This window comes from Pseudophryne corroboree, chromosome 2 (genome assembly GCF_028390025.1).
Source record: "Pseudophryne corroboree isolate aPseCor3 chromosome 2, aPseCor3.hap2, whole genome shotgun sequence".
Lineage (NCBI taxonomy): Eukaryota > Metazoa > Chordata > Amphibia > Anura > Myobatrachidae > Pseudophryne > Pseudophryne corroboree.
The window spans coordinates 263,963,948-263,989,776 of record NC_086445.1 but is presented as its reverse complement, the minus strand read 5'-3'; the positions used below and the strand labels follow the sequence as shown (position 1 = coordinate 263,989,776).

Sequence of the window (25,829 nt, the reverse complement as noted above, 5' to 3'; positions counted from 1 at the left end):
ACTCTGCAGCCACCACAGGAAAGAAACCCTGGCCCTGGGGGACAGGGTAATCCGCTGATGCATGTGCAGATGTGACCTGGACCATTTGTCCAATAGGTCCCACTGGAAAGTCCTTGCATGGAACCTGCCGAAGGGAATGGCTTCGTATGTCGCCACCATTTTTCCCAGGACAAGAGTACAATGATGCACTGACACTTGTTTCGGCTTCAACAGGTTCTTGACTAGAGTCATGAGTTCCTGCGCTTTTTCTTCCGGAAGAAAAACCCTTTTCTGGTCTGTGTACAGAATCATGCCCAAGGAGGACAGGCGCGTCGTAGGATCCAGCTGCGACTTTGGAATATTGAGAATCCAGCCGTGTCGCTGTAACACCTTCAGTGAAAGGATACGCTGTTCTGCAACTTCTCCCGTGATCTTGCTTTTATGAGGAGATCGTCCAAGTATGGGATAATTGTGACACCCTGCTTGCGCAGGAGCACCATCATTTCCGCCATTACCTTGGTGAAAATTCTCGGGGCCGTGGAAAACCCAAACGGCAACGTCTGAAATTGATAATGACAATCCTGTATCGCAAATCACAGGTACGCCTGATGAGGAGGATATATGGGAACATGCAGGTATGCATCCTTTATGTCCAGCGAAACCATAAAATCCCCCCTTCCAGGCTGGCGATGACCGCTCTGACCGATTCCATCTTGAACTTGAACCGTTTTAAGTAAAGGTTCAGGGATTTTAAATTCAAAATGGGTCTGACCGAAACGTCCTGTTTCGGGACCACAAACAGGGTTGAGTAGTACCCCTTCCCCCTCTGAAGCAGGGGAACCTCGGCCACCACTTGTTGAAGACACAATTTTTGAATCGCCTGTAACACTATCTCCCTTTCCAGGGGAGAAGTTGGTAGCGCCGATTTGGAAAACCGGCAAGGAGGCACCTCTTCGAATTCCAGCCTGTATCCCTGGGAAACAATTTCCATTGCCCAGGGATCCACCTGTGATTGAACCCAGATGTGGCTGAAAAGTCGAAGACGTGCCCCCACTGGAGCGGACTTCCTCATGGGAGCCCCGGCGTCATGCGGTGGATTTTGCAGAGGCCGGGGAGGACTTCTGTTCCTGGGAACTAGCTGTGTTGTGCAGCTTTTTTCCTCTGCCCTTACCCGTGGCAAGAAAGGACGTTCCACGTACTCTTTTGCTTTTATTTGAACGAAAGGACTGCATTTGATAATGAGGCGCTTTCTTAGATTGTGAGGGAACATAAGGCAAAAAATTCGATTTACCTGCCGTAGCTGTGGAGACGAAGTCCGAGAGGCCCTCTCCAAACAATTCCTCACCCTTGTACGGCAAAAACTCCATATGCCTCTTTGAGTCGGCATCCCCGTCCACTGTCGGGTCCATAAGACTCGCCTAGCAGAAATGGACATAGCGTTTATTCTGGAACCCAGTAAACTAATGTCTCTTTGAGCATCCCTCATATATAAGACAGCATCTTTTATATGCCCTAGGGTCATTAAAATGGTATCCTTATCAATGGTCTCAATATCCGCTGATAAAGAATCTGTCCATGCTGCTACAGCACTACAAACCCAGGCCGACGCAATTGCCGGCCTGAGCAACGTACCAGAATGAGTGTAAATGGACTTCAAGGTAACCCCCTGCTTGCGGTCAGCAGGATCCTTGAGGGAAGCCGTATCTTGGGACAGGAGCGCTATCTTTTTTGATAAGCGCGTCAAAGCTTTGTCTACCCTAGGGGAGGATTCCCACCGTATTCTGTCCTGTGACGGGAAAGGATACGCGGTTAGAATCCTTTTGGGATTCTGCAGTTTTTTGTCTGGAGTTTCCCACGCTTTTTCGCATAACTCGTTCAGCTCATGAGAGGAGGGAAAGGTGACCTCAGGTTTCTTTCCCTTATACATGTGTACCCTCGTGTCAGGGACAGGGGGTTCCTCAGTAATATGCAAAACATCTTTAATTGCGATAATCATATATCGAATACATTTAGCCACCCTTGGCTGCAATTTTGCATCATCGTAGTCTACACTGGAGTCTGAATCCGTGTCGGTATCTGTGTCAACTATTTGGGATAGTGGGCACTTCTGAGACCCCGAAGGTCCCGGCGACATAGGGACAGACATGGGTTGACTCCCTGACTGCACCCTAGCTTCAGCTTTGTCTAATCTTTTGTGCAATAAATTAACATCAGCACTTAAAACATTCCACATATCCATCCAGTCAGGTGTCGGCGCTGCCGAAGGAGACCTAATATTCATACACTCCCCCTCCTCCTTAGGTGAGCCTTCAACCTCAGACATGTCGACACACGTGTACCGACACACCACACACACACAGGGAAGCTCTTCTCTGAAGACAGGTTCCCCACCAGGCCCTTTGGAGAGACAGAGAGAGAGTATGCCAGCGCTATATGACCCAGGAAAAAACACAGAATGTTTACCCAGTAGCGCTTATGTATAACGTATATGCGCCAATTATGTGCCCCCCCTCTACTTTAAAACCCTCTTTCACCTTGTGTCAAGCAGGGGAGAGTGCGGGGAGCTTCCTCTCAGCGGTGCTGTGGAGAAAAAATGGCGCTGGTGAGTGCTGAGGGAGAAGCCCCGCCCCCTCTGCGGCGGGCTTCTGTCTCGCTCAAAATTACTAATAACATGGCGGGGGCTCTTTTTATACATGTACAGTGCCCAGCTGTACATGTATATGTGTGTATTTGCCACCTGAGGTGTTTATTGCTGCCCAGGGTGCCCCCCCTGCGCCCTGCACCCTTACAGTGACCGAAGTGTGTGAGGTGAATGGGAGCAATGGCGCACCGCTTCACTGCTGTGCGTTACCTCTTATGAAGATCATGTCTTCTGCCGCCTCTTAAGTCTTTTCCTCTCATACTCACCCGGCTTCTTTCTTCCGGCTCTGCGAGGAGGACGGCGGCGCGGCTCTGGGACGGACGGCGAGGGTGAGACCTGCGTACCGATCCCTCTGGAGCTAATGGTGTCCAGCAGCCTAAGAAACAGAGCCCTGAAACGCAGAGAAGTGGGTCTGTTTCTCTTTCCTCAGTCCCTCGATGCAGGGAGTCTGTTGCCAGCAGGCTCCCTGAAAATAAAAAACCTAACTAAAATGCTTTCTTTTACAGGAAACTCAGGAGAGCTCCCTGAAAGCACCCAGTCTCCACTGGGCACAGTATCAAACTGAGGTCTGGAGGAGGGGCATAGAGGGAGGAGCCAGTGCACACCCAGATCCAAAGTCTTTCTTAAAGTGCCCATGTCTCCTGCGGAGCCCGTCTATCCCTATGGTCCTTACGGAGTCCCAGAATCCTCTAGGACGTTAGAGAAAAAAAAAATGTAAAAAACCCTCCAAATACTACAAAATAAACACTAAAAAAGGAACAAACAGAACAATATGATATTGCATCAATCACAAACGCATCGAGAATTTACCTTTCGTGTAACACCCGGATCTAAAAAAGATTGAAGTTTCTGGATGTAGGTATGTGGCGGATTTTTCACTTGAAACCGTTCCTAATTGTAATTAAAACATAAAATGGTTACAATGCAGAAGAAATGCTAGACAAAAAAGAAATGTACAGTTAAGAAATGTAGTGAATATGACAGATACGCAAGAACCATATAAAGCCACCCAGTCACAGGTCATTGAATCCAAAGGAGACTTCTACCTTCCCTATTCTTTACAACATACAGAAATGTAATATTTGCTGTAGTGAGGACAATATAAATATCAGTTATACATTTATCTACAGAAGTTTTATATTAAAATCACTGTATTATAATGGGAATATTATACTGCCTACTGTAAAATATATTCAGTCTCAGCTGTGTTCTGTGACCATATTAACCCTACAAGCTGCAGGCAAAGTGCTGTTACAGGTTGTGGAGCTCAGAGGACACATCAAATAAACTAGTGATGAGCGGGTTCGGTTCCTCGGAAACCGAACTTCACCCATTTTACACGGGTCCGAGGCATACTCGGATTCTCCCGTATGGCTCGGTTAACCAGAGCGCGCCCGAACGTCATCATCCCGCGGTCGGATTCTCGCGAGATTCGTATTCTATATAAGGACCCGCGTGTCGCCGCCATTTTCACTCGTGCATTGGAAATGTTAGGGAGAGGACGTGGCTGGCGTCCTCTCCGTTTATTAATGTTGCTGCAAATATTTGTGCTTATTGCTTAATTGTGGGGACTGGGGAGCAGCTGTATTATATAGGAGAAGTACAGTGCAGAGTTTTGCTGACCAGTGACCACCAGTATTATACGTTCTCTGCCTGAAAAACGCTCCATATCTGTGCTCAGTGTGCTGCATATATCTGTGCTCACACTGCTTTATTGTGGGGACTGGGGACCAGCAGTATTATATAGGAGGAGTATAGTGCAGAGTTTTGCTGACCAGTGACCACCAGTATTATACGTTCTCTGCCTGAAAAACGCTCCATATCTGTGCTCAGTGTGCTGCATATATCTGTGCTCACACTGCTTTATTGTGGGGACTGGGGACCAGCAGTATTATATAGGAGGAGTATAGTGCAGAGTTTTGCGGACAGTGACCACCAGTATATATAGCAGTACGGTACGGAAGGCCACTGCTCTACCTACCTCTGTGTCGTCAAGTATACTATCCATCTAGATTCTATACCTTTGGTGCATTTTAGTTTTACAGTTTGCTGAGAGTGACCACCAGTATGTACAGCAGTACGGTACGGAAGGCCACTGCTCTACCTACCTCTGTGTCGTCAAGTATACTATCCATCTAGATTCTATACCTGTGGTGCATTTTAGTTTAGCAGTTTGCTGACAGTGACCACCAGTATATATAGCAGTACGGTACGGAAGGCCACTGCTCTACCTACCTCTGTGTCGTCAAGTATACTATCCATCTAGATTCTATACCTGTGGTGCATTTTAGTTTTGCAGTTTGCTGACAGTGACCACCAGTATATATAGCAGTACGGTACGGAAGGCCACTGCTCTACCTACCTCTGTGTCGTCAAGTATACTATCCATCTAGATTCTATACCTGTGGTGCATTTTAGTTTTGCAGTTTGCTGACAGTGACCACCAGTATATATAGCAGTACGGTACGGAAGGCCACTGCTCTACCTACCTCTGTGTCGTCAAGTATACTATCCATCTAGATTCTATACCTGTGGTGCATTTTAGTTTTGCAGTTTGCCGACAGTGACCACCAGTATATATAGCAGTACGGTACGGAAGGCCACTGCTCTACCTACCTCTGTGTCGTCAAGTATACTATCCATCTAGATTCTATACCTGTGGTGCATTTTAGTTTTGCAGTTTGCGGACAGTGACCACCAGTATATATAGCAGTACGGTACGGAAGGCCACTGCTCTACCTACCTCTGTGTCGTCAAGTATACTATCCATCTAGATTCTATACCTGTGGTGCATTTTAGTTTTGCAGTTTGCCGACAGTGACCACCAGTATATATAGCAGTACGGTACGGAAGGCCACTGCTATACCTACCTCTGTGTCGTCAAGTATACTATCCATCCATACCTGTGGTGCATTTCAGTTGTGCGCAGTATATATAGTAGTAGGCCATTGCTATTGATACTGGCATATAATTCCACACATTAAAAAATGTAGAACAAAAATGTGGAGGTTAAAATAGGGAAAGATCAAGATCCACTTCCACCTCGTGCTGAAGCTGCTGCCACTAGTCATGGCCGAGACGATGAAATGCCATCAACGTCGTCTGCCAAGGCCGATGCCCAATGTCATAGTAGAGAGCATGTAAAATCCAAAAAACAAAAGTTCAGTAAAATGACCCAAAAATCAAAATTGAAAGCGTCTGATGAGAAGCGTAAACTTGCCAATATGCCATTTACGACACGGAGTGGCAAGGAACGGCTGAGGCCCTGGCCTATGTTCATGGCTAGTGGTTCAGCTTCACATGAGGATGGAAGCATTCATCCTCTCGCTAGAAAACTGCAGTGCCACTCCTAGATGGGCTAGGTGTTTGTGTCGGCCACTTGGGTCGCTTAGCTTAGTCACACAGCTACTTCATTGCGCCTCTTTTTTTCTTTGCATCATGTGCTGTTTGGGGACTATTTTTTTTGAAGTGCCATCCTGCCTGACACTGCAGTGCCACTCCTAGATGGGCCAGGTGTTTGTGTCGGCCACTTGTGTCGCTTAGCTTAGCCATCCAGCAACCTCGGTGCAAATTTTAGGACTACAAATAATATTGTGAGGTGTGAGGTGTTCAGAATAGACTGAAAATGAGTGTAAATTATGGTTATTGAGGGTAATAATACTATGGGATCAAAATGACCCCCAAATTCTATGATTTAAGCTGTTTTTGAGGGTTTTTTGTAAAAAAAAACACCCGAATCCAAAACACACCCGAATCAGACAAAAAATTTTCAGGGAGGTTTTGGCAAAACGTGTCCGAATCCAAAACACGGCCGCGGAACCGAATCCAAAACCAAAACACAAAACCCAAAAAATAACCCTAAAATAAACTTATATTACAGTCGGGGGCACCATTCCTGATAAAACAAAGTTGCTTGGAAGATGCGATTCCCTTAAATGACATAGGATATTTCATATAAATATATTCAGGTCACTTATGTATCATATTAAAAGAAAATAAGATTTTAATTACCTACCGGTAAATCCTGTTCTCATAGTCCTAGAGGATGCTGGGATCCACATTAGTACCATGGGGATGTACCAAAGCTCCCAGAACGGGAGGGAGAGCACGGAGGCTCCTGCAGCACCGCTTGACCAAACTTAAGGTCCTCAGAGGCCAAAGTATCGAACTTGTAGAACTTAGCAAACGTGTTCGACCCTAACCAAGTAGCCGCTCGGCAAAAGTTGTAAAGCCAAGACACCCCGGGCAGCCGCCCAGGAAGAACCCGCTTTACGAGTAGAGTAGGCCTTAACAGATTTTGGACACGGCAATCCTGCCATAGAATAAGCATGCTGGATAGTAAACCTGATCCAGCGAAAAATCGTCTGCTTAGAAGCAGGACACCAAACCTTGTTGGGATCATAAAGGACAAACAGAGCGTCTGACTTTGTGACGAGAAGTTCTCTTCACATAAATCTTCAAAGCCCTCACAACATCCAAGGACTTTGAGGTAATTGAGGAGTCAGTAACCACTGGCACAATAGGTTGGTTGATATGAAAAGCAGACACAACCTTCGGAAAGAAATTGCTGACGCATCCCGAGCTCAGCTCTATCTTCATGGAAAATCAAGTAGGGGCTCTTGCAGGACAATGCCCCCAATTCTGACACACGTCTAGCAGATTCCAACGCCAATAGTGTGACCGCCTTCCAAGTAAGAAACTTGACTTCAACCTCCTGTAAAGGTTCGGACCAATCCGACTGCAGGAACTGCAGCACCACATTAAGATCCCAAGGTGACGTAGGAGGCATAAAGGGAGGCTGGATGTGCAGAACCCCTTTCAAGAAAGTCTGAACCTCAGGGAGGGAAGCCAATTGTTTCTGGAAGAAAATGGACAAGGCTGAAATCTGGACTTTTAAGGAGCCCAAACGCAGGCCCACATCTACACCTGCTTGCAGAAAGAGGAGAAACCGCCCTAGTTGAAACTCCACCGTTGGAAACTGCTTGGATTCACACCAAGACACATACTTTTTCCAAATTCGATGGTAATGTTTAGACATTACTCCTTTCCTTGCCTGTATCAGGGTAGGAATAACCTTGTTCGGAATGCCCTTCTGAGCTAATATCTGGTGTTCAACCTCCATGCCGACAAACGTAGCCGTGGCAAGTCTTGATAAGCGGAGATAAGAGGAAGAGGCCTCGGATCTTCCAGCAGTAACTCCAGAAGATCCGCGTACCAAGCCCTTCTTGGACAGTCCGGAGCAATGAGGATCGCCTGAAGTCTTGATCTCTTTATTAGTTTGAGAATCCTTGGGATGAGTGGAAGTGGAGGGAACACATACACGGACTTGAACACCCACAGAGTCACCAGGGCGTCCACTGCCTGTGGGTCTCTTGACCTGGAACAGTACCTCCGAAGCTTCTTGTTGAGGCGGGAGGCCATAATGTTTATTTGAGGTACGCCCCAAAGACCTGTCACCTCCGCAAACACCTCCGGGTGGAGGCCCCACTCTCCTGGATGGAGATCGTGTCTGCTGAGGAAGTCCGCTTCCCAGTTGTCCACTCCCGGAATGAAGATTGCAGACAGCACCACCGGATGCTTTTCTGCCCAGAGGATGATTCTTGTTACCTCTGACATTGCAGCTCTGCTCTTCGTTCCGCCTTGTCGGTTTATGTAGGCCTCCGTCGTTACATTGTCCTACTGAACCAGAATGGCCTGATCTTTTAGAAGATGTGCCGCTAGTAGAAGACCGTTGTACACGGCCCTTAGTTCCAGAATATTTATTGGAAGGATGGATTCCAGACTTGACCACCTTCTTTGGAAGTTTTCCCCCTGGGTGACTGCTCCCCAACCTCTGAGACTTGCATCCATGGTTAGAAGGATCCAATTCAGAATCCCAAACCTGCGACCCTCCAGTAGGTGAGAAGTTTACAGCCACCAGAGGAGCAAGATTCTGGCTTTCGGCGACAGACGTATCCCCTGGTGCATGTAAAGATGAGATCCCGACCATTTGTCCAGGAGATCCAGTTGGAAGGACCGTGCATGAAATCTACCGTACTGCAGAGCTTCGTAGGAGGCAACCATCTTCCCCAGAAGGCGAATGCACTGATGAACCGATACCCGGGCTGGCTTCAGGACATCCCGGACCATTGTTTGTATCACCAACGCTTTCTCCGCCGGCAGAAACACCTTCTGTACTTCCGTGTCGAGGATCATCCCCAGGAAGGACAGTCTCCTTGTCGGCTCCAAATGCGACTTTGGAAGATTCAGGATCCATCCATGATCCTGGAGTAGTTGAGTGGAGAGAGCAATGCTCTGTAACAGCTTCTCCCTGGAAGACGCTTTTATCAGCAGATCGTTCAGATAAGGAATTATGTTCACACCTTGCTTGCGGAGGAGGAGCATCATCTCCGCCATGACCTTGGTGAACACCCTTGGTGCCGTGGAGAGGCCAAACGGCAGTGCCTCGAACTGATAAGGACAGTCCAGCAGCGCAAATCTTAGATAAGGCCTGGTGAGGCGGCCAGATTGGAATGTGAAGGTACGCATCCTTGATATCTAGGGATACTAGAAATTCCCCCTCTTCCAGACCTGAGATCACCGCTCTCAGAGACTCCATCTTGAATTTTAATTCCCTCAAATAAGGGTTCAATGACTTTAGGTTCAATATTGGCCTGACCGAACCATCCGGTTTTGGTACCACAAACAGATTTGAGTAATAACCCTTGTTTGTGAGGTGAGGTGGAACTGGAACAATGACATTTGACTTTAGCAATTTTTGAATGGCTTCCTGTAGGATAGCACTTTCGGTCAGCAAAGCTAGTAAGCCTGATTAGAAAAATCTGTGAGGTGGGAGTTCTTGAAACTTCAGTCTGTACCCCTGGTTAACAATATCCTGCACCCAGGGGTCCAGACATGAGGACGCCCAGACATGACTGAAATTTCTTAATCTTGCTCCCACCTGCCCAATCTCCAGGATGGGAGGTCCACCGTCATGTCGTGGATTTTGAGGAAGCAGAACCAGGTTTCTGTTCCTGGGAACCTGTTGGTGCAGGTTTTCTGGATTTTCCCCCGACCTCCTCTAAATAAAGTGGAAGGGGGTTTTGACTTTTTAACTTTTGCGGTCCGAAAGGACTGCATTGTAGAAGTAGGATAAGATTTCCTAGTTGGCGGTGTTGCTGAGGGAAGAAAGGTTGACTAACCCGCAGTTGCCGTGGAGATCCACGCATCTAATGCTTCCCCAAACAGAGTCTGACCTGTGAAGGGCAGGTTCTCCACACTTTTCTTGGATTCTGCATCCGCAGACCATTGGCGCAGCCAGAGTCCTCTGCATGCCGAGACAGCCATGGAAGAAGCCCTCGCATTAAGATGGCCAAGGTCCTTCATGGCCTCCACCATGAAACCTGCAGAATCCTGTATGTGACGTAAAAACAATTCAATGTCACTTCTATTCATAGAATCTAATTCCTCTAGTAATGTGCCTGACCACTTTACTATGGGGGTCATTCCGAGTTGATCGCTAGCTGCCGTTGTTCGCAGCGCAGCGATCAGGCTAAAAATCTGCATTTCTGCGTATGCACCGCAGTGCGCAGGCGCGTCGTACGTGTACAATGAGCATAGTGGGTTTGCACAGGGTCTAACAAAGATTTCAGTCGCACGGCCGAACACAGGAAGATTGACATGAAGTGAGCGTTTCTGGGTGGCAACTGACCGTTTTCAGGGAGTGCTTAGAAAAACGCAGGTGTGCCTGGAAAAACGCAGGCGTGGCTGGGCGGGTGTGTGAAGTCAAAAGCCGTCCCTCCGTCGTTATAATCAATGCATACAAAGAGTAACTACAGGGCTGGTCTTGTTTTGCACAAAAAGATTTTGCAGGCGCTCTGCTGCACAAGCGTTCGCACTTCTGCAAAGTGAAAATACACTCCCCGGTGGGCAGCGACAATGCGTTTGCACGGCTGCCAAAAACTGCTAGCGAGCGATTAACTCGGAATAACCCCCCATGGCTTTAGGAATCCACGCACAAGCAATAGTGGGTCTTAAAGCTACTCCAGTAACTGTATATAGTGATTTAAGCGTAGTCTCAATCTTGTGGTCAGCCGGCTCTTTTAAAGCGGTGGACCCAGGGACAGGTAAAACAACCGTTTTAGACAATCTAGATACAGAAGCGTCCACTACAGGCAAGATTTCCCACTTTTTCCTGTCCTCCTCAGGAAAAGCAATGAGAACCCTTTTTCTGATATGGAAATTTTTTCTCCGGGTTTTTCCAGGATTTTTCAAACAATGCGTTTAATTCCTTAGACGCAGGGAAAGTAAGGGAGGTTTTCTTATTGTCTGTAAAGTAAGCCTCCTCTACCTGCTCAGGTACCTTATCAGTAATGTGTAAGATGTCCCTAATAGCCTCAATCATGAGTTGCACCCCCTTAGCAAGGGATGCATCTCCCCCTGCATATCCCCATCACCATCCCCTGTATCAGAGTCGGTATCCGTGTCAGCTTGCATTATCTGGGCAAGAGCACACTTCTTTGGGTATATAGTGGGGGCTTTAGATGAGGTAGTGGGAGCTGAATACGACAAAACCTCAACAGACTTTCTTAAAACCTGTGTTTCAGTCTCATTTTGAGCTATCCGAGATGAGATCTGGGATATCATTCCCCTAATAGAATCCACCCATGGGGGTTTGGATTCAGAAAGCTGAGAAAGAACCTGGCATTACTGAGTACATGGAATAGACTCTTCAGGAGAAGATACACACTCTGCAGCACAAAATACAATGGGGCAGATTTATTAAGCTCGGTGAAGTGAAAAATTGGAAGGCGATAAAGGACCAGCCAGTCAGCTCCTAGCGGTCATTTTTCAAACCCAGCCTGTGACATGGTATTTAAAATCTTATTGGCTGGTCCTTTATCACCTTCCACTTTATCACTTCACCGAGCATAATAAATCTGCCCCAGAGTTCTTAGACATGCTTATGCGAGATTTAGAAACACACACACACGAAAATGTCAGACACAGTTTCCCCCAGAGTACCTTCAGAGAGCTACAGAGCATAAGGAGCCAGCCACACAGCGCCCCAGTAGGCAGTTAATACAAGAAAACGACCGGCGCTGAACTGATTAAACAGCTATGATAATACTCTCCCCCCCTGTCTAGAACACCCTGGTACTGCAGAGGTATGCTGGCGTTATGTGGAGGGCAACGCTCCCTGTCAGCGTCTCTTCAGTGTGATCTGCAGGGAGAAAATGGCGCTGGTGAGTGCTAGATCCGCTCTGAGGAGAAGTCCCGCCCCCTGTAATGGTATGTCTTCCCGCTTTCACCGATTATGCTAGCCTGAGGTGATTTGGCTGCTAACAGTGGGATTAGCCCCTGTTAGCATATGTGACCAGTGTAGGGTATGTTGCGCTGGCCCAGGACGCCCCTCACAGCGCCGTACACCAAGTGCCGCTGAGCCTTCTGGAGCGCAGCCTGTCAGAGCTACGCTCCCACCCTTGTGCCGCCATTCCCGCCGGCGACCAACTTCCCGGGTCGCCGGCGTCATACTCACCACTCTTCTATCTTCTGGCTCTGTTAAGGGGTGGCGGCTGTGCAAAGGGAGTGAGTGGTCACCTCGTGTGCTTGCGATCAGCACCCTCAGGAGCTCAGTGTCCACACTGTTAAACTCTTAAAGTGCCCATGGCTACCAAGGGACCCATCTATACCCCATGGTACTAATGTGGACCCCATCATCCTCTAGGACGTAAGAGAAATCCCAATTTAATGACACATCAAGGCCCCATACCCAGTTGTGTTTTTAACAGTAGTAACAGCACTCAAATGGTAGGGGCGTGGATCCCCATATAGTAGCTACAAGCAGTTACACAAGGGAGCATTTGCGCTATAACGCTATTGTTTGGGCGCTGCATGCTTCTCTCCCTTGCGCTCATCAGAAGCAAATGTACTGAGGTCAATGGAGTATTCTCAGGTTAAGTATTTCTACACCCCCCCCCCCCTCCCCTCCCCTAATGCCCTGGGGGTGTCAGCTAGGACTAACCCTCAGGGTGTGGGCTCACATTAAAGCCAGCATCCTGTCCATTGGGATGCTAAACGCATCCCGTCTAGAGATGCCACTAATCAAGCTATTGAGGAGGCTATTAATTGTATTACTTTGGACATAGTAGTCACTGTGCCACGCCTGTAGTCACAGCATAAAAAAAAAAAAAAAAAAAAAAACTAATTGGTTTAAACCAGTCAACCCTGGATTGTGTAATTGCTAAATCTGCAGAACGGTCCCAAGGCGCATCTATGTCTGTCCAAAACTATTTTTTGCTTAAGGATATGATGATGGTCGCCAGCAGCAGCAAACCACTTGTTATTGGCTGTCTGCTACACCCCTGACACTGATAGGTGCTTTCCACGTTACAAGTGCATAGAGTATATTCTGTTTTTATGTATATGTGTTAGAGGTTTTATTTTTTTGTACACTGGATGGAGAGTTGTATTTGATTGTATTAGTTGGGTTTCTATTGAAGCCTAATAGCGAATGCAAATAAAACAAAAAATAGTTAAAAACATAGATATAAGTATATGAAACATATGATGAACGTATACATGGATCATATGCTACTGGTGTAGGCCTGCACCTAACAGGGGATTTTAAATGAACACATTAACTCCTGCAATTTGGGGCACAATTACGTTCAATCTGTGCATCAGCCCCATAGCCTCCTACTGCAGCCATCTTCACTAAATACCACAGTGAATCTAACAAACAGTATTAGGCTAATGCTGACGTAAACTGGTAATGAGGTTTTAGAAGAAAATAGCACTACATAAGAGACCACAGTAATAATCTGAAAGTATTTTGTGAAAGCAAATGAGTGAACTGTGTAATGGTTAGCATTACTGCCTCATAGCACTGAGGTCCTGGGTTCGATTCCCATCACAGCCGGATTAACGGCGGGGCGGAAGGGGCGGTCGTCCTGGGGCCCCCACACACTGTCCTCACAACTGCAGATAAACAGCGAAGTAGGAGTACAGCATTTACCTGTCTCCTCTCCGTCCTCCTCGGCAGCTGAGAAGTTCCATTACAGCTGCGGCCACCGAGGAGTGTCACTCACTGAAGTGTGAAGTCTTGCGAGATTTGACATTATCTCGCAAGACTTCACACTGCTGTGAATGAAGCTCCTCGGCGGCCGCAGCAGTAAAGGAACAGCGCAGCTGCTGAGGAGGACGGAGAGGAGACAGGTATATGCTGTACTCCTACTCCGATGTTAATCCGGCCCTGATTCCCACCATGCCGTAACTGTGTGGAGTTTGTATATTCTCCCCGTGCTTGCGTGGGTTTCCTCCCACAATCCAAAAATATACTGGTAGGTTAACTGGCTACCAACAAATTATTTTTTTTAACCCTAGCGTGAATGTGTGTGCGTGTACATGTGATAGGGAATATATATTGTAGGCTTCACTTGGGCAGGGTCTGATGTGAATGGCCAAATATTCTCTGTAATGATCTGTAGAATGAATATGTGTGCGCTATATAAATAACTGGTGATAAATAAATAAATAAATAAATAAATAAACGAACTATCCCACATTACTCAGTAACTAAAATGCTCTTGTGGGGGAAGGGATATGTAAGCTGAATGACCAATCACAAGCCGCAATCTCTTGATTGAAGGTCAGTAACAATATTTGGATATAGGATAGCGCTGCTTTCCAGCTTTATCCTAGTTTCTATGATTAGGTTGATGTATGGCTAGAAAGACTGAATGCTGCTGCTATCTGAGTTGGGTTGCATTTGTGAAAACAGCTGGTATTGCCCACAGTAACCAATCAAATAAAAAAATAGGTACAGTGTTAAAATCATTTCCTTTGTGACGTGAACTGCTGGAGTTTCAGCTACAGCCACAGTTTGAGATGAACTCGGCTTGCTAAGCGAGAATTGCTTGGTACTTTTTCCCGACTGCTAAACCATTTGTTATAATACAACACTACATATTGCCGTATCTTGAATTCTGTAGTCTGTTCATTAGGGAGAGTTCCAAGTTTTGGGGACTGCATCTCAGAAAGTCTCCTTTACATATAAAAGATTTTAGGATTCATTTTTAACTTTCAAAATAAACGGAACTAGCCGAAAGCACACCTGGTCACAGATGAGATCCCATTTTTTCTCGTTGTCGTATTGGCGCAGGAGTCGTGCCTTGTCTGGGGGGAGGTTCATGGAACTCTAGAAGAAGAATCAATGATATTAGTGAGGAAACGCAGGGATGTACAGTTACAGCAAATAATACAACAGGCCACACTGACCGTTTCAGTGCAGAAAATAATAGAATTTGTCATAGAAACATAGAATTTGTCGGCAGATAAGAACCACTTGGCCCATCTAGTCTGCCCCCTTTTTTTTTTTTTTTTTTATATTATTTTTATCTCTAACCTTATTTGATCCTTATTTCTTTGTAAGGATATCCTTGTGTCTATCCCATGCATGTTTAAATTGCTCTACTGTCTTAGCCTCTACCACCTCTGATGGGAGGCTATTCCACTTGTCCACTACCCTTTCTGTGAAATAATTTTTCCGCAAATTTCCCCTGAACCTCCCCCCCTCCAGTCTCAGTGCATGTCCTCGTGTCCTATTGCTTCTCTTCATTTGGAGAATGTTTCCCTCCTGGACTTTGTTAAAACCCTTGATATATTTGAAAGTTTCTATCATGTCCCCCCTTTCCCTTCTCTGCTCCAAACTATACATATTGAGATTTCTTAGTCTTTCTGGGTATGTTTTGTGATGTAGGCCATGCACCATTTTAGTTGCCCTCCTTTGTACAGTTTCTAATGTATTAATATCCTTTTGAAGATATGGCCTCCAGAACTGAATACAGTATTCTAGATGAGGCCGTACCAATGACCTATACAGTGGCATTATTACTTCTTTCTTTCTGCTGCTGATTCCTCTCCCAATGCAGCCAAGCATCTGACTAGCCTTCCTCATTGCCTTGTTACATTGCTTACCTGCTTTTAAGTCATCTGAAATAGTGACTCCTAGATCCCTTTCCTCCTCAGTAGTTTCCAGTATAGTGCCATTAATACTGTATTTAGCTTTAGGATTTTTGAGACCCAAGTGCATGATTTTGCATTTTTTGGCATTAAACTGTAATTGCCAGACTCTTGACCATTCCTCTAGTCTACCTAGATCCTCAATCATTTGTTTTACCCCACCTGGTGTGTCTACCCTGTTGCATACCTTTGTGTCATCTGCAAAAAGGCATACTTTCCCTTTAATGCCATTTGCAATGTCACCAATAAAGATATTAAAAAGCACTGGTCCAAGTACAGATCCCTGGGGTACTCCACTGGTAACATTTCCCTCCTGTGAATGCACTCCATTTACCACAACTCTCTGTTTTCTATCCTTCAACCAAGATCTTATCCATTCAATAATCCTAATATCTAATCCCAAACTTTCAAGTTTATTTAGCAGTCTGCGATGTGGAACTGTGTCAAAAGCCTTACTAAAGTCTAGATAAGCTATATCCATGGATATAATAGACTTCCAATCCATTATAAGTCTGATAATATCGGTGTTGCCCAATAAATATCAGTTGAGTTTCTATTGATTTTCTAGATTACTTGGCCACATATGGATGCATTAATAAAAAGCAGTAGCCAGAAATGTGCAACAAACAAGACAGTAGTGGTGTTTAGAGACTCTTTATCCTGTACACCACTCACACAATGCCTTGTTGTCATCCGTTTGCCATGTGATGGCCTTATCCATTCTGTCTTATGCTCTGTGTGCCATTTAGTGTGTCCTGTGGCCTTTTGTGGAACATTCAACAATTCCTGATGTGTGATACTCTATCTGTCATGGAATTATTTGTGTTACAGTCTTCTCCCCTTCAGGAGTCCAAAAAATGATGCCTCCCCATTTTAAAGTACTTTAGATTCATTAATGCATTTGTGCTACCACTGGGAAAGACATTATATTACTTGTTTAAATTGCTTTTCTATTGTGCATACATTTGTTACGGGTTTACAATCCCTTATAGCAACACTATGTATTATGTGTTTCTATGATAAATGAGCATGTGATAATCACAAGAAGTTAACAAAACTATGAATGTACTGTAACTGTATGTATACTGCAAATCCCAGGACACAAGAGGTGGATTAGATCTCTGCTTCCTGGCAAACAAAACGGAACACCCAGCTCATCCCCTACGCACACGCCCTGCTAAACATTTGGAAAGCAGTGGTTTTGTTTGTGCCTCGCCTCAGTTAAGAGACATTATTAGTGCTATAGAGGGAGTTTCCCGACTGGAGCTGCTGCTAGTTATCAGATCAATCAGTGCAGCCTCTGAAGCGGACGAGAATGGTTCCCACACTGCAACGTCCCACAGTGTGAATGGGGATGCTGGACATCTTATCAGCAAAATGTACTTACTATACAGGAATTTCTGTCTAGGTCAGGGCTGCTCAACTGGTCCTCCAAGGATTTTTGTGGCCTTCTCTAACCCTGACAATTTCCATAGACTACTGTATGATGTTTCTAATATAATAATATAATATAATAGCATGTAAGTACAGAGTGGTAAAATAACTGCAGTCCTTTTCATATAAATACCTGGACACAAAGATCTAGATCAGACACAGGAAGCCCTTATTATCCACTTCTAGTCACTGCTTAAAGCTGGCTGATCCTGGCAACTCAATTTAGCCCCACATCTGGGTTTTCAAATAGTCTGAGATCTGGGTGTTCAGGCCAATTGTCCAGATCATCAGTGACTGCAGGTCAGCCTGTTGGTATGGTTGCAAGAGGACCATATGCATGCCAAAGGTAGTCATCTTCCACCAATGTTTGCACTCTACAGTGCTGTGCCAATTGCCTGATATCTGCTGGAACCAATATGATAGTTTGTGAGGAAGAGATGTACTATGTCTTGGAGAGTGATAAAGTAGAGAGAGGTGAAGTACCAACCAATCAGCTCCTGTCACTTTACAGGCGGTGTTTGAAAAATGACAGTTAGGGGCCGATTGGCTAGTACTTCACCTCTCTTTTTGCAGGGCAGCAGCATTGCTCAAGTGCCCTCTAAAAGTAGTGTCCCTATAATAAAAGTATGGCAAAGTTTTCTAACTGGTCACAAAACTGCACTAAAATCCTTTAAACATACAGAAAAAAAAATAGAAAATGTATATAAATCTAAAATGTTTTTCTTTCAACTTGGCTAACATTGTCCCAGATGTTATGCTCTACATGTTTTTGTTTGTTTCAGCTTCCTTCCTTTGTGCAGAGCAGAACTACTCCCAACAGTAAAAACACTGAAATCTAATTTACAGCATCCCAGAAACATGGTCACAAATCTGGCTCTGCTCCCTCTGGCTGTCCAAAACAGATATGGTCTTCCATTAGACCACTGGATAGTGAATTCTGGTGGCTATTCTAAACTGTACCACATGATAGATAGATAGATAGATAGATAGATAGATAGATAGATAGATAGATAGATAGATAGATAGATAGATAGATAGATAGATAGATAGGAGAGAGATACAGTCAATTCAAGAAAACATAATAGTCTATTCAGGAAAATGTATTTTAAACTCTCCAGCCAAGTTCTGAGCTTTCTGTAACCAGTCCCTAGGTGGCAGCAGGGAACATCAGGTTATTGACACTGTTAGGAATAACCACTGGATCCTAGTGTATACAGGGGATGTAGGCAATATCCCGGCGGTCGGTATACAGTACTTGTTTTAGCATTGCAAAATAATTACTATTACACTTTTATGTGTAGCAAAGGGTTATGAGAACATTGGTCATATTTCGGGCACTTTTTATACACAACTCTTTAAAAATTGAAAACCCTTTACTGTGGGCAGCTCAGTCTTGCATTATATAGCTATGGCATACCCCCCTGATGGTAGCAGGAATGGGGCAGGGGTTTAGCAAGGGGGAGGTGATATGGCTGCACTTATGTAGACTCTTGCTAAACCGGAGCACATCTGTGCAAGCTCCCTGCAGGGCGAAGCAATCTCTCCCCAGCTCTAGCGCACACACACACACACACACACACACACACACACACACACTGCTTTTCTCAAATTCCAGATTTCCAAACCCACCTTTAGATTCCCACCCCCTTCAACCTCAGCCCTGAGAAGTGCCCCTCTTGCAGTAGCAAGCCGACGGACAATGAGTTATTTTCAGACAGCCCTCTAACAAGAGCCAGCTGGCTCATCACTGAGGGTGCAATGTTTTCTGGAATCACAAGCCCCTCTGTGCAGGTTTGGCTGCTGCCTCTTCCCTTCTCCTGATATTTGTGTGCCCCCCCAATATTCCCCATGCTGACACACTGTGAAAACTGCCAAATGAACACGTTTACTGGACAATGAATGATGTAAAGTACTGCACTACGCCTCTAATTACTGGCATTATAGGCCAATGAAAAAAATAAATGTTCTGCTTTATTTAGATTGCTAGCTGGTTGCTATTATAAACGGCTAACAAAAAGGCACCTCATAATAATCTATAAACAATGTACACTGCATAATAGTAAAACAGAGGCGTAATATAGATCTATTTATCAAATGGTTTTTATTCTGTATTATCTTGTGGGATCTGGAAGTTCCAGTGCACATTCAGGGATCAGGGGAAGCTGATAGACAACTGTGTCCTGGTGAGCGGTAGATACTGTGGGGGTCATTCAGATCTAATCGCTGCTGTGCGTTTTCACACAGCGGGCGATCAGATCCGAAATCTGCATGCGTATGCACCGCGCTGGCACGTCACACGGCTGCAACGGGCATCGGGGCCCTGCGACAGGATGGTGCAAAGGATTTATTTGCACAAGCGTTCGGAAGGAGATTGACAGGAAGAGGCTGTTTGTGGGTGGCAACTGACCGTTTTCAGGGAGTGTCCGGAAAAACGCAGGAGGGCTCAAGCGTTTTCAGGGAGAATGGCTGATGTCCCAATCAGCCTTTTCTTATCGCACTGGAAGAGTAAGTCCTGGGCTGTGCAGAGACTGCACAAAATCAGTTTGTGCAGCTCTGCTACACATGCGATCGCACACCTGCACAGTGGAAATACACTCCCCCTGTAGGTGGCGACTATCTGATTGCAGGGCAGCAAAAAAATGCCTACCAGCGATCTGATCTGAATGACCCCCATGTTACCGCTGCTAGTCTGTCACCAGGAAGCTCAGCATCACTCAGGTGGCTCAGTTACTTATTTCTATGATAAACAGCCCGGATTAAGATTTTCTCAGTGCAAATATTTATGGAGAAACAACCAGAAAATAGGTATTAGTGACAATATACATATATTTAAAAAGAACAAAAAAAAAAAAAGCAGTTTGAATTTATATACTCCAAGCATGTTTATTTATTTTGACCGTCATTTGTAAACTATGATTTGGATTAAGCTGTAACATGTTTCAATTTATAATATATATATATATATATATATATATATATATATATATATATATACACACACACACACACACACTATACATACTGTACTGTGTATATATATATATATATATATTTTTTTTTTATTGAAATGCACACTTAATTTATTTATGGCTGAACTCATTAATACGGGTTCAGGCCACAAAATACTCTTACTATTGTGTGTAGGCAGCTGCTGTCCGTGCCCATACTAAAAAATGATTGCCCAGATTTATCAAGCCTTGGAGAGAGATAAATCGCACGGTGATAAAGTGACAACCAATCAGCTTCTAACTGCCATTTCATAGGCTGTGTTTGAAAATTGACAGTTATGAGCTGATTGGTTGGTACCGTGCAATTTAGCACTCTCCAAGGCTTGATGAACCTGGGCCTTGAAGGGCTTGAACGCTTGGGCTTCTTATAGGAGAAAGGGTTGTGCAAAATGTTTTGCTTTTCTTTTAAGTTGATTAAAGGAAATCTACATGTGAAGCAAAATGAAAACCTGCAGAAATCATTCTATAGGATATGAAATGCAAAATATAATTACTCACATCAAACTGTACTGCAAATGCATCTTAACCTGATTCTGCCTGAAAAGGTCACTGGTAATTTGATCTTGCCAACGCAATAATAGATTTGTTCCTTGTACAATAACAATTACCATTATGTGCAGCACTAAGTGCATTACAACTGTACAGACAGTGGGATAGATGCATCATCGCTTGAAAAGTATTAAAATGGAGAGTGAAAAAGTATCAGCCAATCCGCTCCTAACTGCCATGTCACAGGCCGTGTTTGAAAAAATGACAGTTAGGAGCTGGTTGGCTGGTACTTTATCACTTTCCATTTTTTCACTCTCCAAGCGATGATGCATCTAGCCCACGCTATATTCAGATATATTCAGCAGCTTTTCTTCTCTAACCTGCCTCTCCATGGATTTCTATCCTGGCTCTATTGGCCAGGATATGTTGGTCACAGGTGAGGAAACGTCTGATCACCACCCGATCATTAACTGCCTTACAATACAGGGAGCTAAGAGCACCATGTCATTTTTGGCATTAGCATCAATACAGAAAGGGCTGGTGAGGGCCAAATTCATTTGTGGGTCATCTGTTGGCTGTGACCACTGCTACAGAATAACCGCTCAGCTAAACATGACAGATAAAAACAAGCTGTTGCCAGATTCAGATAATCTATAAGTGACATGCAGTCATATTGCCAACATGCAGAATGCCGGGATTACCCGCCTCTCTGCGGCACTGCTGACCCCTAGCATCCTGTGCTACAGGTAGGCATCCTGCCATGTGTACGGCTGCTCAAATCGCCTCCAAGATGCTCCGGGTACTGTAGCACTTCCGGGTTCTGATGGCGCCATCCATACGCAACATCATGACTTCATGCGCAAAGTCATTTTACGGCACAGCACAGATGGCAGGTTCCTGGCTGTAAGTTGAAACCCTAAGAGAAATTTGTAAAACCTCTACCAACAAAACCAAACAAGTAGTACCCACACAAACACAGGTATAACATACAAACTTCAAACTGAATAGAACCCATGGCCATAAAGCATTTTACAGATTTACGGTTTTACCCAGGTCTCCATTTCCTTGTACTTTTGGCACTCAACAGCTTTGAGGGAATGAAAACACCAATAAACACTAGCCCCCTGCATACACCACCCTGGGTGGGTCAGAATGTGAACTCAACTACTAAAGGAATATTACTAAAGTGATTTCTATAAACTGTATGTGGTTACCCACACTTCTTTCATTAAAGCATTCTGTTGGGTATAAAGTAAATCTCAGCCAGACGTGCAATAAGCAGTACAAGTAAAAAAAAAAAAATCTCTGTAGAAAGACTGAACAATCGGATGGGTTATAATATTGCATTCCTCCAGAAACACATCCTTCCGCCTCTATTCTCTTTTACACATGTACAAAATAATTATTATTCCCAAATCCTCTGAGGCTCATGAATACAATGGAGCCATTTCCCTTTGCTGGTTTGTATACAGTGGAGTATGTCAATGATTAAAGAATGGAATGTGCAAATTTTAATTATTTTTAGATATAAATTGTTGTTGTTTTTTTTTTATGAACATACACATATTTAATTACACACACACATACATATCAGACATACACTGCACATGTAAAATTACTGGGTATCATTTTTACCATCAGTGGCTGCACATCTTCCCTGACCAGATCATGGAGCTCCTGGATTCAGCATTATTTTGTCCACCTCTGGACACCATAGGACGGCTTTCCTGTAACTAACTAGCACTAAACAGATAGCCACTAATTGCTGAGGTCACGGATCTATAGATCTACAGTAAGATCTACAATCATTCGGTCAACACCATATGGTTGAAAAGGTCGACATGGTCATTAGGTTGACCTATGAAAGGTCGACACAGGAAAAGGGCGTCACATGAAAAAGTTGACATGGAAAATGGGCAACACAGGAAAAAGGTCAACACACCATTTTATTTGGTGTCGTTTTTGCCGTCTCAGCACGTGGATCTCAATAAGTGTACCGCTTTTCTCACCATGCTTCCAGCAAGGCGTCTCGCTCCACAACCATTGTGCTCGGCACAGGTTACTATTCCCAGTTGTAGTCCACGTGGATGGTAATGTATGAAAAACTTGAAAGAAATGAAAACAATAAAATATCCGTTTGACCATGTTGACCAAATGCATGTCGACCATATGGTGTCGACCTAGTGATTGTCTAACTAGACACTGTGACTCTACTGACCGCATACGAATTGCTGATCACTTTAATGCAAATTTAGAAGCTAAATGCAATATTAATAATGAATAATTATAATTGTATTTCTAAGGGGGGGAATTCAACCCAGCATGATGTGCCATTCCAGAAAGGCACATTGTGCTCGCCGGTATCACAAGTTTTCCTTATAATCCCATAGAGGTGCAAGGGAAAACTTGCATATTCAGCCATACCGTACATGGCTGACATGTGCGCAATGCCCAGCAGCATATATTGCTCAGTTGAATCCCCCCCCCCCCCCCAGTATATATATTCTTCCAGCAGCCAGCAGAAAAGTAGAAATTAACCAGTTTTTACATTGACCAAAATGGATACAAATCTTCCCTTGGCTCCTGAAAAGATCTAGAACTGATTCACTAGATCTGATTGATACCCCTTTCAGACAGTGAAAAGAACCCGGTAATTTCCCGGCTCCTGAAGGGTCGACCAGGGATTTTTTTTCTGTCTGAAAGGGTCAACACGGGACCGAGTTCCCGGGAATTCAACCCAGGAATTTACCTGGGTTTTTCCCGGCTCTTACACGGGTTGCCGGCTGTCTGAAAGGGTCCGACCCGGTATTTTAGAAAGGGGTCGCGGCTGACGGTGCTAATTGGCTGAGCTGGCGGGGCACTGGCGATTGGCTGCGCGGGCGTAGTACTGGCGCTGGCATCTGAGGTCATCATTATGCTGCAGCAAATACCTCCTGTGCAAATACCGGCGAGCGCAAATGAGCCCCTTGTGGGCTCGCTGCGCTCGCAACGCTGTGAGCATGGTGGCGCGCTATGCTACGCCACACAATCTATTCTCCCTCCAGGGTGGTCATGGACCCCCAAGAGGGAGAAAAAGTATCAGTATGCCGGCTGTCGGGATTTCGGCGCCGGTATACTGGGCGCCAGGATCCCGACAGCTGGCAAACTGAAGACCACCCGATCAGTCACCACCCACTTTCATAACTTCATCTCTGTGTGCCATAAAAACAGTCCATTTTTTTAGGACACACAAGTCTATTGCAGGGCTGACACGGGTTCTGTCTGAAAGGGCTCGACCCGGGAATTTACCGGGTTTTTTGTGCTGTGTGAAAGGGGGTAAGGGACTGTAACCCGGGTTTTTCCCGGGAACACAAACCTGTGAAAAATCCGGATTTTTGAGATTTTTCTGTCTGAAAGTGGTATCACTGGCTCCTGAAATAGTTCCGACACAAGGACGGGGTGGGACTGTCCCACCTAAGCTATGCAGTGCACCCAAGAAGGCTGCCTCGCCTGGTACATTTGTGGGTAAGATAAATAATCCTTGGAATTTATTATCCAAAATGGCTATATCATCCCTGTTCTATGCTCATTGTTTTCTGTATTTCCTGTAAATCTAAACCTCTGTATTAAATTCACGATTTCTGTAAAGCGCCTTTAGGGCGGAATTCAATTGTTCCGTGCACCCCCTGCAGGGTGTCTGTAGGAATAGGCGTCTGTCGGAGCTATTCAGTAGTTGCTCCGGTAGATCTCTATTAGCCGTGGCATTCACATTTGTTCTTGCAACTCTTGGAGGTGCGAGAAATAATGATGTTTTAAAAAGTCCGGAATTTTGGTGCCCAACCCAGACTTTGGACAGGCTCTTTAGACGGGTTTAGCCACTTTGTGCAGCTAAATTGATGCCGACAGGCGCCTTATCTGGCAATGGGCGTCTGATCGGAGCAACAATTAATTAGCTTCGATAGACGCGATTGCTAAAGACGCCCAGCAGGGGACGTGCAAAACAAGTCCCTCTGGAGAAAGTTCTATATAAAACAAATTTTATTATTAGTATTATTATTATTAATAAATGAGGACTGTTGTGAGGAAATTAGCACATATACCATCTATAAAACACATAAAAGTAAGGAAAAGACTTTTAAAAGCCCCACAAGCACAAACAGATCCAAGTATTTCCTAACACAGGGAGGTCACAATTGCATCAGTGTGGTAGTAAAAGTAATTGGTTTAACATGAACTTTTCCCTAAATGTATTGTAGGCTCCTTATAAACTCCCACAGCTGGTGACATAACGATCAGTTATCTGGGTTCACTTATATAATGGTGTGAACAGAATGTACAATATTGCAAATTGTTTAAGCTCAGTAAGTAGGAACAAAATGCAAAATATACAGTATGAGGTCTTTCCATGGTGAAATACAGCCATTACCGTAACATGAGTAAATTCCAAATTATACCATGAAATTGACCCAGGAAAGAATCAACATAGTCCTGGAAAATGGTACCTATGAAAGTGGAACACAAAAACCATCCAAAACAAACTAGAATGTATAAACACAGCAGTAAGGACGCTGGGGGAACAAGCCAATCATTAAAACACAACAAATTATTGAACAGAGTAGTCTCCTTATGTATACATTCTTCCTTTCTAATGTATATTTTGTCTAGAGCTGTTTCCGCTCACAGGAAGTGAAAGGACTGTTGCAGTATTGGACAAATAAAAGTTTGTTACTTTACAGTTTCTAATAAAGTATGTGTATTAACTTCTCTTACAGGTTGAATCTCCCATTGCCAAAATACTTAGGACCAGAGGTATTTAGCATTTCAGATTTTTCCATATTTTGGATTTTTTGCATACCATAATGAGATATATTACTCTTTTCAGACAGAAATGTCTGAAAATCCCGGCTTTTACCCGGCATTTCAGTGTCGGGTAGTGTCGCCGATCCCTGCATGACCCTCCTTTTACACAGACAGGCAAATTACCAGGTCAATATTGCCGGGTCGACACGGGTCAGTGTGCGGTGTGAAAGCGCCATCTCGGATTTCCTGGGTCGCCTGACCCGGTAATTCAACCCGGGTTATAAACAGTGTTATTCCCGGGTTGAATACCGGGTCAGTGGCCCTGTAAATGGATTCCCGGGTCGAGCCGATCCGGAACCCGTTTACAAGATAGGGAGAGGTGGCGCTGAGATGATCAGATCTCCCAGCTCTGCCTCCACCTCCGCTGCCAGCTCCGCCCCTCCGCTGCTATGGCAACCGACCCAGCAATATGCCAGGTCTGGAAGCCAGCAGAAAGA

At 44.8% G+C, this 25,829-nt stretch overlaps 1 protein-coding gene across 8 annotated transcripts in view; it reads right to left on the bottom strand.

Moving 5' to 3' along the window:
* Positions 1-25,829, bottom strand: part of FMNL3 (formin like 3) — a 218,091-nt gene that overhangs the window by 104,178 nt on the left and 88,084 nt on the right. For all 8 annotated transcript variants that reach the window (XR_010213200.1, XR_010213197.1, XM_063952755.1 and 5 more), the window contains exons 2-3: positions 14,715-14,798; positions 3,431-3,511 (exon numbers count right to left, since the gene is read on the bottom strand). Coding sequence is in view for 6 of the 8 variants with exons in the window: in XM_063952755.1 (XP_063808825.1) it covers positions 3,431-3,511; positions 14,715-14,798 (165 nt within the window). In the remaining 2 variants the exon portion in view is untranslated. The remainder of the gene's footprint in view (positions 1-3,430; positions 3,512-14,714; positions 14,799-25,829) is intronic.